Source organism: Emydura macquarii, unplaced genomic scaffold, assembly GCF_026122565.2.
Source record: "Emydura macquarii macquarii isolate MOO-44397 ecotype Brisbane River unplaced genomic scaffold, CSIRO-AGI_Emac_v2 contig_968, whole genome shotgun sequence".
In the NCBI taxonomy this organism is placed as follows: domain Eukaryota; kingdom Metazoa; phylum Chordata; order Testudines; family Chelidae; genus Emydura; species Emydura macquarii.
This window is the reverse complement of record NW_027131105.1, coordinates 9,545,584-9,562,627: the sequence shown is the minus strand read 5'-3', so window position 1 is coordinate 9,562,627 and position 17,044 is coordinate 9,545,584. Positions and strand designations below refer to the sequence as shown.

Sequence of the window (17,044 nt, the reverse complement as noted above, 5' to 3'; positions counted from 1 at the left end):
TGCTGCTCGGCCGGCGGGGAGGTGACGGGGTCCCGCGGCGGCGGCGGCCATGACCCAGGCAGAGAAAGGCGAGGCGGAGAACGGGAAAGACAAGGAGCGGGAGCAGCGCGGAGCCAAGCGGCCCATCGTCCCCGCCGCCGTGCCCGAGTCCCTGCAGGAGGTGAGGCCCGGCGAGCAGGGGAGACCGCTCGGCCCATCTCCCTGCAGTAGCTCCCCTGCGTGAATCACCCCAGCCCGCTCCCCGGGGGGTGCAGGCCCCCTCCCCACTCCTCGTTAATCCCTCAGCCCCTCTCTCTTCTCGGGGGGCAGGTCCCCGCCAGCCCCCTCCTCACCTCTCCGTCGCTGATCCCAGCCACCCAGCCCACATGCTGCAGGTCACTCCGCTCTCCGGTCACCTCTGCCTCCCCGCCATACCGCAGGCTGTTCCTTTCGCCTCTCCTCCACTCCACTCCTCGCTTCGCCTTCTACCCTCTTGCTGTCCCCAGCACCCCGCGCTTTTCTGCCCTGTGCGAATCACTCCCTCTATGCAGGAGCAACTCTTTTCTTTCTCCTCGTGTTGCCCGTTCCCTTCCCCGCTGAACAGGCCAATAATCAGCTGAATGTGAGCTCCCAGTGCAAAGCCCTGACCAAAAAGGCTAATGCAGTCCTTGGATTAAAAAAATGGGAATAGGAGTAGGGAGACTATATTATCTGTATTTTGGCACTGTTGCAGCTACTACTATAAATACTCTGTCCAGTTCTGGTGTCCGTTTTGAGGAAAGATGTTGATAAATTGCAGAGAATTCAGAGAAGAACCTTGAATGGTGATTAAAGGATCAGAAAAACGGGGGGGGGGGGAACCCAGCCACTTTGTGTCTCCTTCTCCTTGGCAGTTGCACCCTCATCCTCCATAGGGAAGACCCCTGAGATGGAAGGGAAAGGGTTGGCCTATGAATCCAAAGAGATTCCTTGTTGTTCCATTCTCTGGCCAGGACAGAGGAGTCCCGAAAGCAGCTAAAGCATCTCATTGTAAAGTTCTTCGTTTTAATCTTGTTTAGTTTGGAAAAACTTTGAACTGTGCTAGCTGATCATTTTTCCCTTCATTAAGACTTTCATGTGGGATCTGGCTGGCATTTCTTTGTCTGGTACATGAGGTACTTCAGAGTGTGTGCAGGGGACATCCTCAGAACTGATAGGGCAATTGGCATTGTTGATCTTGTCCATGTTAAATCCAGAGCAAACAAAAGTTATAAGCCTCAGTTGTGGGGTGGTTTTGAGATATTAAAAGTTTAGCATCTACTTGCAGTGTACATACCTTAAAACCCCATGGAGTATTTTTCATAAGAATAGACATTTACTTTGGCATCCTGAGATGGCTTTCCTTTTGCACACTAGTGTGAAGCAGTTTGAGAATATCCCAGCTGGCTGCCTTTTTTCCACCCCAGACTTTGTACTTCAATGGTTTTATATGTATATAGATTAAGCACTTTGAAATCCTTTTGGATAGAAGGCACAACTTTATAATGTATGTTTATTAGCACTTTATTTCTAGCAGGTGGCATCTCAGTTTAAACTCAGGAAGATATTAGGTGATTATAGGTGGAAGTGAACTACACTTATAGACATGCATATAGTATACTACTGTGTATTTCAATGTTTCCAGCAAATACAAAGCAACTTTATTGTTGTGATACATCCTGGATCAACAACTCTGAGAATTGGAAGAGCCACTGACACACTTCCTGTTAGTACTCCCCATATAATTGCAAGAAGACAGAAACAGCAAGGACAGCCTGTATACAAAGATAGTTGGCTCCTAAGAGATGGACTCAATGTAAGTGCCATGTTAAATTTCAGAAATTATAACAATTCAAGGCTAGCTAAAATTGACTGTTTCCAATTTTTTCATTTTACTTTTGGTTGAGAATTGTGGGATTCATCTTTTCCCTGATGTTAAATTCACACACTTTTCCAAAGAAACATCATAGTATGAATGTTTAAAACTAAATCAGAAGAATGAAAAAAAAGACCATACAGTAAAAATTGTGAATAAATGACAAAGAAAGCGTAGCATGAAATAGGCATATAAGTGAACTTGTTATTACGGGTGGTCAAGGTTCCTGTTGGTATAAGCAGGTGCCACTCCACTGAAGTTAACAGAATTACACAGTTTATGCCATTTGAGCACCTCTACTTGTTCTGAACACATTAAATTAAGGAATCAAATGCATAGATTACAAGCTGTTTAACTGATCTTCTTATTTGCTCCCATCACACATTACATTCATGTTTTGGGAATGGTGATTGGAGTGGAATTAAGTTAAAAAGTGATGATTTCATTTGCAACATATTCATTCAAAATGAAGTTTGTAATTTACTTAATACATTACTCAGTCTTAGTATATAATCTCTTCTAAGAATATGATTAAACAAGCAAATGGAGTTTAAACTTAAATGTACACAGTAATATTTATAATCTGAGACTTTAATGTAAATTAATTCACCAAACTAGCATCTTAAATATTTTTAAAATTTATTTTCTGAACTGAGTATTACTTATGCATGTTATATGTGTCATTTTATATTTGTGGTGCTTAATAGACAGTGTCATCAAGCTCACTGGAATGGGACCCAGTTCAATATCTATTAAAGTCAATGGTGAGACTCCAATTGACCCCAGTTGTGTGTTTGGGCATGTGAAACAGAAATGTGTTTTCCAAAAGTGAGCATATGTTCACCATACTTGCATTCTCATAATCTCTTGTCATTTAGTCGCTGTAGGCATATCACATGATTTACTGACTGTCAGCTTCAGTATTCAATATACAGAGTTATATACTTTATAGATATTTGGAAAGAGAGCTTTTTATGTTGCATGTGTTTATCTTTTTGTTTAGAAACCTGAAAGTACTGAACAAAGACAAAATGGCCTTAAAATGGTGGATCAAGCAATATGGTCCAAAAAAATGTCTAATGGTGCAAGGCGTATACCAGTGTCACCTGATCAGGTAACTCATTCATAATAGTTTGTTAAATTGTTCTGTTATACAGTAGTTCAATTTGATATCTTCTGAAGGGTAAAAGGAGAGCAGTTCGTGCAACAGTAAGCAACAGCTGTGCCTTGGCCATACAGAAAAGGAAAGTGCAGACTCAAAATGGACCTTTAGTATATTTTTCCACTTGCACATAAAAGATGATTGGCAAAATATTTCCTAATGCATGACTTAATTTACATTACAGGCCCGATCGTACAACAGACAGATGCGGCCGGCTATTCTAGATCACAGCTCTGGAAACAAATGGACAAACACATCCCATCATCCAGAGTATCTGGTAGGAGAAGAGGTAGGAATTCATTTTCCCCTTGAAACAAGATGCTAATATTGTCCTTTAATGTAAATATTTAAATTCACAATTTGATATAATATGTATCAAAAAGCAAGTTATATTAAACATTTAAAGAATAAATAATGATGAAATCTCTAGCTAGTAGGGAAAAAATCCTCCCAAAGAGGCTACATGACCATGTAGTATCATTTAGTGTGACACAAAAATTCCCTTACCTGGAAAAAATGCTGATTTATAATTAGAGTAAACATATAAACATAGAGTAAACATTTTAGGAATCCTTTTCCTACCTCATTTATTTCTCACATATCATATCAATGATTAACACAAGAGACTTTTTAGTTAGCTGTTAATAAAAGCAATAGGCCAGATCTTCAGCTAGTGTGTAAATTAGTATTTCTTCATTGACTCAGTGAGACTCTGTCCCATTGTGGATAATGCACACAAAAGGCAAGAAATCAGTGACCAGATCTGCACAAGGCATCATATGCCACGTAATTTCTACATCAATTACCCCATGCTTCAAAGTGTTTTTAAACAGTTTTTTCCCCTCTAATCTCGGTTAATTCTTGAAATATTTACCAACCACTCCCTGGGAATATTTCTATTGTTATGAGTATTCACATGATTTCTAGTTTCAGCTCTTTAAATAATTTACCCATTTCCCCCCCATTTTACATATCCAGTCCTGCTCCTATTCTTACCCAGAGTTTTCAGAACCCAAAAGCAGTGGTAACTTAACTATTTCACTCCAGGTGATATCAGGAGTAAATCAATGGGAACACAGTACTTCCGGGAGATGAAAGACTGATACAAATAAGCATGCTCTTATCTAAAACTACTATTTATTAAATTTAAGCACACACATATGCACATACATAAAGCACACACATAAACACACATAAGCAATAGGTTTAGAACATCCCAAATAATTACCTAAAATCTGTTGTATCTGCTAACGAACAGAACAAGTATTTAGCATTAATCATTAACCTTTCTTTCTCTTTTCTCCTCAGGCCCTATATGTTAATCCTTTAGACTGTTATAATATTCACTGGCCTATGCGAAGAGGACAGTTAAACCTTCATCCAGGACCTGGTGGCTCTCTTACTGCAGTACTAGCAGATCTTGAAGTTATCTGGTCACATGTAATACAAAAATATTTGGAAATACCACTGAAAGACTTAAAGGTGAGCTGCTGGTAATTTTCTGTCCAGCTGAGTAAGTTTGGACTACACTCATTTTTTAAACCTCTTAACTCCTCCTCTTGCATTGTTCGGGGGGTTCCAGAGGGTGTCAGTTAAAGAGCCACCCAAGATACCTTACTGCTGCTGCTGACAGTGTTGACTCACAACTTTTCGGTAAATTCTGTTCCCCTAGTGTGCATAGCTCCCATCCTATGTTACAGATCTCCAAGATTTGCAAATCTCACAAGATCTGGACAATAGATACATAGATATAGGGAAATAAGTTTCTATAAGTATCCTCAGGTATGATCTACAATTTAGCCTCCATTTTTTCCTCCTGGTAATGGGGGTTGCAGCCTGCGCCAGGGCCTCCAGGACCCGATAAAGTGTACCCTGTTTCCCCCCCATGTGGGGGCTCTGCCTCCTGCACATCACAGTTCACCAACAGCACCCTCATGCTAAGCCTGCTTAGTTTTTCTTACTGAACAGGTGGCTTTTCTTGTGTCTGCCATGTCTATAGCAGGAAACGTTTTTAAGTGTTCTTAAGATCATGTAAATACAGACATTTGATACCACTTTGAACTGAATTTTTAAATGATGAAAATAAATGTTTTTAGGTAGCCACACTCTCTCCAGTCGTTCTGCTTCTTTTCAGTGTTTTTACATCTGTTTTCTTTGCATAGCTTACCATGGGGCATCAAGCATTCCAGCATATATAAAGGAATTGTTTTGAACTCTACACTGATTTGAAAGGTGCCCTTAATTTGCTTTTGTCTTCAGTATTACAGATGCATTTTACTAATTCCAGACATCTATAATAAACAACATGTGAAAGAACTGGTACATATGATCCTAATGAAGATGGGCTTTTCAGGTAAAGTGAATAAGTGAACATTTAATATTAATTTGTATAGCTTAAGGATTTTTTTAAAGGCAACTTACTTCTGAGTCAGACCCACCCTCCCAGGCTGCTGCCCCTCGCCTTTTGCTAGTCGTTATTGTGATTCTTGTCTCTCTTGCAGGGTTAACTAGTAAGCCAATATTAGGGCAAATTACTCATGCTCTTCATTTACTTGTCAAAAGACCAAGCTTATCAGATCAGGTGAGGCTTGCTCCCCACCACCCTACAAAAAGGAAATCACAAAGCAGGTCTTGAAATGGGATTTCTTGCATGGTAACAGACTGATGTCTCAAGCCTGACTGCCTTCTTATTGCTGTTGCATTTTAGTGATGGGTGAAGTGTCAGAGCAAAGAATGTTGAAGTCTTTCAGGGTTTGAAATAAAGAGTCTTTATAAATGCAAGGTGCTGCTATTCTCCTTTTCACTGATGGATCATACAAAGTAGCATCTGGATGACCTAAATATTTACACTCAAAGCAGGAGAAGATTTAAAAAAATTACTTATAAAATAAAGTATATTGCTTTTTGAACTGTTGAATTGTTTGCTTTTCCATTTTTTTTTTCTAGTCTAAAAGTCACCCCTTTTTATAAGAATTAGGGATGTAATTCCCTTCCAGTTCATGGAGCTAATAAACTTTCTATATAATTTGATGATTTTTTTGTAAGTCCAGCAGTCAGTCATCAAACTTTGTGTCACATTGTATGTTGTCTATGAAAGTGGCAGTGGCAATGTAACTTCCTGTATGAACAAAAACTGTGAGAGTCCTGTAGCACTTTAAAGACTAACAAATTTAAGTTCTGTAGGCATAAGCTTTCGTGTATGAACAGAGTGCTTAAATTTTTTAACTGATCAAACAGTCCTTGCAGGGGCGAAGAAGTCCATGTTTGTGTAGGCACTTAAAGGTCTTAAATAGACTTGAAAGATCAAAAGAGAGGCTTAGAAAGTGGAAAAAAATATATTTATACAATAGATAATATACTTAATGATAAAATGAAATTAATTGCAAGCCATTAGAGCATATATATGCCAATTTGTGCCTTTTATGTTTAATATCCTTTATTGTTTATTATTCCTGAGCATTATCACAACAACAAATAGTTTTGTCTTCCTTGCTGGACACCAGTAGTGTGAACTTGCTTAGCCTTTTCTGTGTCTGATAAAGAAAATTCATAAGACAAAGAGACATTCCATCCGAAAGACTTAAGTAGGTGGGAAGAAGACAATTGGCAAAAGAGAGACCATCTTAACACATACATATGAATGAAATTGATTTGCGTCTTCTTTTTAAGATGAAGTAGCCAATTAGGTCCCTTCCTCACTTTGCAGGTGTCTTCTAACTCATATCTGTAGCTTTTGATTGGAAGGTCTTACTCTTAGGGTTGAACACAAATGAGAACGCTGCATGTTTAATGGTATGTGGGGGAAAAAAGACTTTGACGATAAAAGCTTGTGTCCACATTGCTGTACATACAGGAAAAAGTAGCAACATACAAGAGGCTGAGAAAGACATTCCTTCAATTCTTACAAACTTTCCTCCTGTTATTCTACGACTGTTTGATGACAAGGTTTAAAAAAATTAATTTGTTAGCTTTTGTTAGGCTAAGTCTGATTAATTACACAGAATATGTGAGAGTGCATGACTATGAAACACTGGAAATTTATTGAAGTTAAAATACCAGCATATCCACTTGAGGGTGCCATTTCCTAAACATTAACTCAGTGTTGAGTTGAACTAATTACTGAATGTAACTACTAAACATTCAGGGTCTTCTATTTAAAAGACCTACATTTAAAATTAGTCTTTATATATTGTTTTACAAACTACTTGCCAAAAATGAGCAATTTTCTTCTTTCAGAGTTTAGAAGAAAGAAGGGGATTTGAAGGGAGGCTTTGTTTAGTACTCTTCAAGTGAAAGTGCATGGCTGTGGTGTAAACATGAAGAAAGTATTTGTGAAGGTTGAAAGTGGGCTGAAGGGAAGGCGCAGAAGCATAGTATCAAACCTAGTTTATCCATTTGAATAACTTATTCAAAACTTAAAAAGGAAATGAAAATGGATTAAAACCAAAAATTTGAGAAAACTGTCCTGTGTGACACAGGCCCCTTCGTGGTTCACTACTATGTCGGCTTCTCTTGTCACATCTGACATATTCAGTGTACCCAACTCACTGTTGCTATAATCTGTATCTAGGAGTACATCTATACTGACGGCAGCAAAGTCGCTGCCATCAGATTGATCTTTCTGGATCGATTGAGCAGTCAGTGTAGACCTGCTCAGTCGATCAGGAAGTCGACACAGTAAATCCACCCCCTCAAGTGGTGTAGTGCAGCGTCGAAGGGAACGCGGTTCCCCTCGGCGCAGTGCAGTGAAGACGGTGCGCAGAAGGGAAGCACAGCAGTCGACGGGAGTTACGCCAGCTATGCAGAGTAGCTGGCGTAACTCCCATTGACTGCCGCTGAATCTCCAGGTAAGTGTAGACCAGGGCTAAAAGGTGTCATGTGAGATATCATATGCGAACTGGTAATACGCTGGTCCCAAAAATCTATATGAAGAGTTATAAATATGTACTAGAATTATGTTCTTAAAATGTATTTGGCAAGATTTGCATAAACGGAGTCTGCCTTAAACAAAGGAATGTGTATTTGTATGTCTGACCTGCCTGATCGTCTGGCAGAGACAATGAAGGTACGTTTACATAAAACAGGGGTGGGGAACCTCCGGCCCGCGGGCCGGATTCGGCCCGCGAAAGAACTTGATCCGGCCCGCGGGCGGGCGGGCGGGCGGGAAGTGCGCGCCGCCGAAACCCTGCCGCCGTCTGCCCATTTTCGGCGGCGGGGGGAGCTCGGAGGTGGTTACTGGCCCACGGCACCCCGCGGACACTGTAAAACCGCGCCGCCGAAAAGACGGAAACGGCGGCGGCATTTCGGCGGCGGGGGGTGGAGTCGGCGGCGGCGCGGTTCTGTGGGGGGTCGGGCAGTTCCCGCCGCCGAAACCCTGCCGCCGTTTGCGCCTTTTCGGCGGCGGCGGGGGGAATTCGGCGGCGGAATCGGCGACATGGCCCGCGAATGAAGGTAGCAATATCAAAATGGCCCTTGGCAGGGAAAAGGTTCCCCACCCCTGACATAAAAGGTAAACATAGCCATCAAACTAATGAGTCGGTTAGATAGTCTTTTAACTGTCACGATGAGAGAAGGAGACTGCAAAAATTAACAGCTCCCCAAAAGATGAGCCCCCAGGATGGCTTCTTGCTTTCTGAAACAAGGTCATTGAATTTTGGAATATATAAGCAAGGACAGAAAGACATTTTAGCGTCCTTTGAGGGATTGAAGGGGCTAGAGATCGTAAAATCACAGAACTTTGGATTCTTCAGCCAATGGGGCTGAAGTCTCTTGGATCTGAGTATACGAGAGAAAACTGCTTAGGCAAAGATTGTAACTTGCTGAAATTAAACTTGTCTTAGAAGCATATTTTTACTTTTGTTTATTTGTAATCATGTCTGTCCTTATTCCTTCTATTTGATATCACTTAAACCTATGACTTTTTGTTTAGAAAATGTGTTTTACAATAAACCAGTGCAGTACTTTGATTGAAATGAGTTTGTCAAACCCCAGGTAAAGTAATGAGCTGCTGCTAACTATCTTTTTCAAGGAAAAGCAAGCTTAATAACTTACGTGAGTGTTTCAGGAGAGGTGGACACTACAGGTCAGACAGTGTGGGGGAAATTTGGGACTGGCGGGATGTTGGGTTCACCCTGCAAAAAGTAACTGTGCAGTGGAAGTCAGATATGACCTGCATGCTTTGGCTATTGGTGTCAGGGCTGTGAACCACAGCAGTATAGCATTTAAAACACATGGAGTTGCAGGACAGTTGGTGACATGACCCCTTACTGGTCTGGGTTGAACCCCAAAGTCTCACACCCTGGTAATGGAAGCCCTTCAATACCCGCTACAAAAGTAAAGTTAATGTTAAGTCTAGATTTTTTCTTAAACCCATAAAACAAGAAAACTTTCAACGTAGACTTCCAATTTACCCTTCATTTATCTTTTCTAAAGGCTTGAAAGGTTTCTTCACCAGTGGGAAGGTGAAAACTTTACCTGGCAAATGTGGCTGTCTATTTTTGCACAATTTAAACTTTCAATGTAGGATCAGGGCCTTAGTGTTACTTAGCTTTTGTGTTGTAATTTTTTAATATATATTTTTACTTTAAATGTCTGGAGCTTGATTTAAAACCAGACTTAATCTTCCTCTCATATTTTTAGGTATAGTGGTCCATCAGGAGTCTGTCTGTGCTACTTTTGGAAGTGGCTTAAGTAGTGCATGTATAGTAGATGTAGGGGATCAGAAGACAAGTGTTTGCTGTGTGGAAGATGGAGTTTCACACCGTAACACCCGGTAATTTTTTCTTAATCAGCAAAATTAATTACAAAAACCACTAATGGGGATGGGGTGGAAATGTGTTTTATATTACATTACTTTTTTTTTAAAGTAGGAAGGATTTATTATTATATGCATAATAATGTATGAATGTAGCTGGTTGTTTTTTGGTTTAGTACTTATGACTTTTGCAACAGGAGCATCCCATTCTACTATGATCCATATTAGAGAGTTTTTGCCTCTGTAAAGGGAACAGGAGCTGGCTCTACGTGCCATGTAATTTATGTGGATGTCATGAGCACAATATTGTTCATGTTTCTTTTTAGGCTGATCTATAATGTTAGCTTTGGGCAAGATGAATAAATTAAGTCATCTGTTTTTTTCTCTTTGTTTTAGGTTATGCCTTGCATATGGAGGGTCCGATGTATCAAGGTGTTTTTACTGGCTTATGCAGCGAGCTGGGTTTCCTTACAGGGATTGTCAGTTAGCTAATAAAATGGACTGCCTTCTCCTTCAGCACTTAAAGGAGACATTTTGTCATTTAGACCAGGTGGGGAAAAAAGTCTTACACTTAAGTTGTTGATTCTAATCTACATGACAGTTTTTGGAACAATGATTATCTTGTCTTTCTGGTTGGGTGATTGTTTGCTTGTGTGTTGCTAGTAATTAATTAATTCCCCGTTAATATTAACTATACTTAAAAGGCTTCTAATATTAGTATCCAGTTATAGCATCAAATGGCTGTGCTATATTTGTGCATAAAACATTGTTCACATAACCATGATATCAGGGAGTTATTACATGAATGCTTGCATTTAAATACAAAATATTTGCACCTATACATCTCAAAAGGTGTTTGCCATTTCAACATTTAAGAAATCAACAAAAGTTTAAAACACTTCCAATTACACACATTTTTCTTGGAGTTCAAAAACACAAGCACAGGTTTTCCTTTCAAAAGAAGAGGGGTTGCTGTAGCTACTTTACAACTTAGATTTTTATGGTTCTGATAATAAACACTACATTCCCTTTTTACAGTTTGTCCTGTACTTAGAACATGAGTGTCTGACATTGTTGTCTTCATGATGTTTCTTGTCCTTGGAGATGGAAGCAGAAAACTTCTGGAATTTCTTTGATTAGCTTTAATATTTTGTAACATAACTAACTAAACATATGCATTGTTATATTTCCAAACATCCTGGCTATGACATACTTGTAGCTATGTCTTAATTTTCAGTAAAGGTGCAAACAAGTTTGTAATAACCTAATATTAACATAAGTTATAATAATTATATTAATATTTTTGCATCAATATTGAGGTCTTTCACCTACAAGCTTCTTGCTGATCCACTTCCCTATGGTTCAGTTAATCCTCTGGGGTTAGCTGTGGCAAGTGGATGTTGGGAGTCGCGCATTTTAGGCCCCAGTCCTACAACAGGATCTGTTAACATGGATTCCACTCCCCAAGCACAGCCATGCTGATTTCAGTGGAATCTGCATTAGCTGATCCTGTCACAATACAGAGGCTTTGGAAAACAGGAATCTGGAGATCAAATACAAACAAAATTCAGATTCATAAGTGAGTTTCATTATTTTTTGTCTTGATGAATGAAAGTAAAAAGCTTTAAGACAGAGATCTTAAGACTGTACAGAATTAGTACCATTGTTGCCATATTTAATTAAAATAGGATATTTCTGGACTGCAAGACCATGAGTTCCAGATTCGTCATCCAGATTCTCCAGCCTTACTATACCAGTTCCGATTAGGCGATGAAAAACTACAGGTAACTACAAAATGTGTGTGTGCAACAATGTACTGAGGCTGCATGTCTTTCGCTACCCTCCCATAGCATGTGCCCCATTGCCTGCTACTCCATGGAATACCTTACTGAGCTGCGACTTACTATGTCACAGTTTAGTGGATGTACCCTACAAATGTATGCCTTAACAGTACTATACAAATCTGATTTATGGGTTACCAGTACCCTGTTAAAATTCTGTTAAAATCAATTTGCTATAGATAGGAGTATCTCTAATGCATCACTGGTGACTGCCTCATTACCTTTCTGGTTTGTGGCTAAGATGAAGTATAATACCAATTAAATATCTGACATGTCCTCCTATCTGGGGATCTCTTACACTTGATGAATGCTGATATATAAGGTCTTTTTCATCTCTCACTACTATGACATTTTGTAATACACTTATATCACTGACTGATGGACACTTGTTGACAGTCTGTTACCCCATTTAAAAGTATATAATACGTGGACGTACATATGTTTGTATAATGGCTTACAACTCAATTTAAACAAAACTCAGATACTTCTACCTATCAAAAGGCTACCTGAAACAAAGTAGTATTCTCAGACATGAAATTTTACCATTGTAAATCCAATAAAAATAATTAGCCTTTTTTAAAAGAATATTTGTTACTGGACAAATATAGAACTTCAAAAATATTTGTTGAAATGGAAGACTGTATTAAAACTTTTCCATCTTTCACTACCAGGCTCCAATGGCTCTGTTTTATCCAGCAACATTTGGAATTGTTGGGCAGAAAATGACATCTTTGCAACACAGGTCACAAGGTGACCCAGAGGATCCTCATGATGAACATTATCTATTAGCTACCCAAAGTAAACAAGAACAGGTATGTGAATGTTTAGTTTTCATAGAAAACTAACCTTTACCCAGGAGTTAAGATAATTACTACGTGTGTGTGTTTCACCCATCATTGAAAAGCAGCCATCTCTAAGTTAAGAGATGGCAGCTGTTCTGTGTCCAAAGCATACATAATAGGTTTTCAGCAGGGACCCTGAAGAATATCTTGTTCACCAGAAACAACAGGGGCAGCTTAAGTAGTAGCAAAATGTAATTGCCCATATTAGAATTTGGCCAGAACACTGAAGCTAAGTCTTGCAGAAATTGCCAGGGAGTTTTTACCTACAGCTAGTCCGGATCTCAGTGTTTACATCTCATCTGAAGGGCAGCATCTTTAGCATACTTTGTAATAATTTTAAAAGGTTAGTTTTGTAACTGTGCGCTAAATGTCACTCTTGGCCTGAGTAGTGGAGACATTCAGCGCATCTTTTTGAGGTAAATAAAATCATTATTTGCATTTCTTTTGTCACAGACTAATTACAAAACCTATTTACAGTGAATTATAAATAATTATATGGCACTTGGAGCACTTCATAATTATTAAATAATGGAAATAATTCAAAATGTACCCAAATGCTATAACTACTGTAAAAGTTAATATTGGGGTAAAAATATTACTGATTTGTAACAGGCAAATGTATGGGATTTTTGGTCAATTTAAAGCTACACAGTTTTTGTACTATTATAACTATATGGGTTTAGAAAATGTAGCAGGAATAACGGCTTATCTACACTTGAAACGCTACAGCTGCAGATCTGCAATGTAGACACTATCTATGCCAACAGGAGGGGTTCTCTCATTGATGTTGGTAATTCACCTTCCCGAGAGGAGATAATTACAGGAGAATTCATCTGTCAACCAAGCACTGTCTACATGGGGACTTTGGTCAATTAACTATGTCATTTAGCCACGTTGTTAAGTTTTCTAATGTAGACCAGGACTAAGTTAAAATTGATATAAGCACCTTTTACATGAGTATAAATGTATCTCATTGATGGGTTATATATTGCTTTAACTGTGTGTAGACCAGCCAATAGATAAAACTTCTATATTTGTGGAAACTATATTATGACTTTATACTATGATTACCATTGAAATGTTTGAAGGACTTGAAAAATGATTTTTTTCTTTAAAGTTGGGGTTTAGAATAATACTTATATGGGGTGGAAATGCAACATTCAACAGTTCTTTTCAGTTAGCTAAAGAAAAGTAAAAGAAAAACTAGTGTTACATTATTTGAGTCAGTGTTCTAATGAAATTTGAAATGGATTTTTTTTTAAATTAACTAATTTACCAATTTATTTTGTTTTAAGTCTGCAAAAGCTACAGCTGATAGGAAGTCCATATCCAAGCCTGGTGGATTTGAGGGAGATTTGCGTGGCCAGTCCTCAGACATTTCTGAGAGAATCTATCCACAAGAAGTGGAACTGGGATCCTCTCAGAGTGATTGTATAATAGCTGGAAATGAGTCTGAGGAACCCCTAGCAGCACACATGTCAAGGAAAACTGCTATATCCCAGTTTGAAGGCAAAGCACTAGGACTTGACAAAGCCATTCTTCATAGTATTGACTGCTGTGGTAAGAATTATATTTGCATAATTCTATAATTACATTCCAACCACTTGGTCCCGCTTCATACCAATTTCCAACGTCTTTCATTACATTACAGAAACTAGAGTTCTCTCCTTTAGCTTTGTTGTCTAGAAAATAAAATTGCTGTACTGTCTCTCATCTCCAGTATTTTATGAAAGCCCATTTTCATTAAATATCTTAATGCTATTAGTAATTGATAAATGTATGCTTTTACAATAACTTTCACTAATCCTAACTAATTTGACTTTATTCCAGTTCTTCATAATCCTAATTTAAGTAGTATTAGCACTTCAGTGCAATTTTTTATATATCCTATCATTCCAGCATCTGACGATACCAAAAAGAAGATGTATAGTTCTATCTTAGTAGTGGGAGGAGGTCTGATGTTTCATAAAGCTCAAGAATTTCTTCAGCACCGAATTCTCAATAAAATGCCTCCTTCTTTCAGAAGAGTTGTTGAAAATGTAGAAGTCATTACAAGACCGAAGGTATGATGTTAAGGAAGATGAATTAGTGAACTGTTGATAGACTATCCGGAATCTTTAGAACCTTAAAAATCTATTATTTCAGAACTATCACAGTGCCTTAGGGGAGATGAGATTGTTTTTCAGATCACTATACTATGAGCCGCCATTACAGATATACGCATCTGGAGATAGAAGGGCTAGTTGTAGTAGCCTTACATGTGAAAGGTTAGTGCTAATTGCTTCTTTCAGAAGAAGAAACTTAACCAACAGCTAGTAAAGTTATTTTTAGGAACAGGGACTTGGAGTGGACATGTGGAATATGTTAAAAGATAAGTTATCCTGTCTGCTTTTCAGTAACTTGAGTTAGCTTCCTTTCTTTGATAACGTTAAGAAATAAGAGGATGCATAGTATTGAGTGTAAATATTTGACATTAATCAGCTAAACTTCTAAAACCAAACTCCAAGTATTCCCTTTTTCAATAATTTTACTAGCAAGGGTTGGATTTTCATTGTTGTCAAATTATAAAATCAGTGTGACTTCCACATTTCTTTTAAAAATATACATGAGGAAAATATTTAGGTTTATCACACAAAACATTTGAGGAAATTTTTGGCCTGATTTTCAAAAGTGCCGAGTGATCAAAAATCTCAGTGAGAGTTGCCAGTATTGAGCACCTCTGAAAATCAGATTTGTAGTTTTTAATACAATCCTTGTTTTTAAATTTAGGATCTGGACCCACGATTGATTGCGTGGAAAGGCGGTGCAGTTTTGGCCTGCCTGGATACAACCCAGGAACTATGGATATATCAGCGAGAATGGCAACGCTTTGGTGTCCGGATGTTACGTGAGAGAGCTGCATTTGTGTGGTAATCTAATGGGATTATAGTGGAACTTCAATTAACTGAATCTTACTATTGCCCTGTTGTCCAAAGCCGGCTCATTTCCCCTGTTTGTGGCTTGAGGCTTCTTTTTTAAAAAAATGTGCTAGTTTTTGGCTGATGTTTTTCAGAAGAACCTGAATTAGGTGCCAAAATCCTACTGAGTCAAAGGGAATTAAGTGCCTAAAACGCATGGGCACCTTTAAAAAATCTCAGCTTTTGGACATACAAATGTCTGTGCATATGAATGCTTCTGTTTTAGCCAAATAAATTATTCAGATAACAGAGGTTGCCCTGTATGTCACAAGTCACATTTAAAGCTGCATACCATTGAAAATGTTACATATAAAATACTGAATTTGCATATGTACATACATGAATTTGTAAATGAGTAACATGCTGAGTGATTTGGGCTTAACTCTAGAAGCAGTAGTCTGGACCTGGAGGCTTTTAAAGGAGAATTGGCTGTGCCTCTTAATAGGACTGATTTAAAATGAAATAGATATGACTCCCCTTCTTAAAGGTATAAAACCATTAAGACCAGAATTCTGTAAAAGTAAAATTAAACACTGTTGAGGAATAAAGTATCTTAACACAGCTTTTTTTCCTTATTTATGATCTTCATGAATTTTATTTAATGCAATATTATTTAACATGTATTTCATTCTTTAGAAAAGAGTCCATGTAATAGAGTTTTAGGCTATGTCTTCACTGATGGTGCAAATTCGCCGCCCTCAGATCGACTTCTCTGGATTGACTGAGCGGTCAGTGAAGACCCGCTCAGTCGATCCAGAAATCGAGGTATTAAGACCACCTTCTCAAGTGGCGTAGCGCTGCATCGACGGGAATGCGGTTCCCGTCAGCACAATGCAGTGAAGATGGCGCGCAGAACAGAAGCAGAGAAGTCGACAGGAGTTACGCAAGTTTTTTGCGTAGCTTGCGTAACTCTGGTCGACTACCACCGAATCTCCAAGGTAAGTGAAGACAAGCCCTAAGTCCGTATAAAGAACAGTAATTATGCAAACTTCTGGTTGTTACAAAACTTTAATTTGGATATGTTTAATGAAAAAATTGAAACAAAATGTATACAAGTATCATCCCTGTTAAATGTTTTAATCTTCTTCTGAACTGAAGGTGCTCATTTGAAGTAGCAAGAAATATTCATTAATAACACTAAAATAAGCAGCACCTTAAAGTGAGTGACTGACTGGAATCGTTTCACAGAATAAACATCTGTGCATGTAGGAACTACTAGATGATCCACACACTTGCAAATATACAGTGTATGCACTTTCCTGAGGCACAGCAGCAGCTAGTAGCAATACTGCTGCTCTCAGTAGAGCAGTAGATGATCATAGAGCTAAACTATAGGTGTGACCAAGGCCTTAATGCCCCATTCTCAGCAGGTGGGAGGATCACCATAAAGGACCCATGATAAGTGGAATGGAGAATCCCTGCTACTGTTCCTTGTGTGTTTTCTTCCAGAATCAGTGCTAACTTCAAAGAGAAAAAGACCTTTTCTCAATGACACTTGAAGCTTTGTTTCACCTATTTTCTTGCCTCTTTTCACTGTCAGGAATTCTTGTCAGCATGTAAAAACCACTGACACAGTTACGAGTCCTCCCCCCCTTTAAAATATCCCCAGAACACT

At 38.6% G+C, this 17,044-nt stretch overlaps 2 protein-coding genes across 2 annotated transcripts in view; one reads left to right on the top strand and one right to left on the bottom strand.

Annotated features, from left to right (window-relative positions):
- ACTR8 (actin related protein 8) lies at window positions 1-16,004 on the top strand. The gene is made up of 13 exons (XM_067544177.1): window positions 1-160; window positions 1,643-1,813; window positions 2,877-2,987; window positions 3,220-3,324; window positions 4,344-4,517; window positions 5,295-5,388; window positions 9,675-9,807; window positions 10,186-10,339; window positions 11,478-11,573; window positions 12,302-12,442; window positions 13,768-14,032; window positions 14,372-14,535; window positions 15,242-16,004. The coding sequence occupies exons 1-13, from the start codon at window positions 50-52 to the stop codon at window positions 15,383-15,385; spliced, it is 1,863 nt and encodes a 620-aa protein (XP_067400278.1). The 5' UTR covers window positions 1-49; the 3' UTR covers window positions 15,386-16,004.
- IL17RB (interleukin 17 receptor B) overlaps window positions 11,196-17,044 on the bottom strand; it is a 23,616-nt gene continuing 17,767 nt past the window's right edge. The window contains exon 12 of the mRNA XM_067544180.1: window positions 11,196-11,332. Within this exon, the coding sequence (XP_067400281.1) occupies window positions 11,234-11,332 (99 nt within the window). The 3' untranslated portion in view covers window positions 11,196-11,233. The remainder of the gene's footprint in view (window positions 11,333-17,044) is intronic.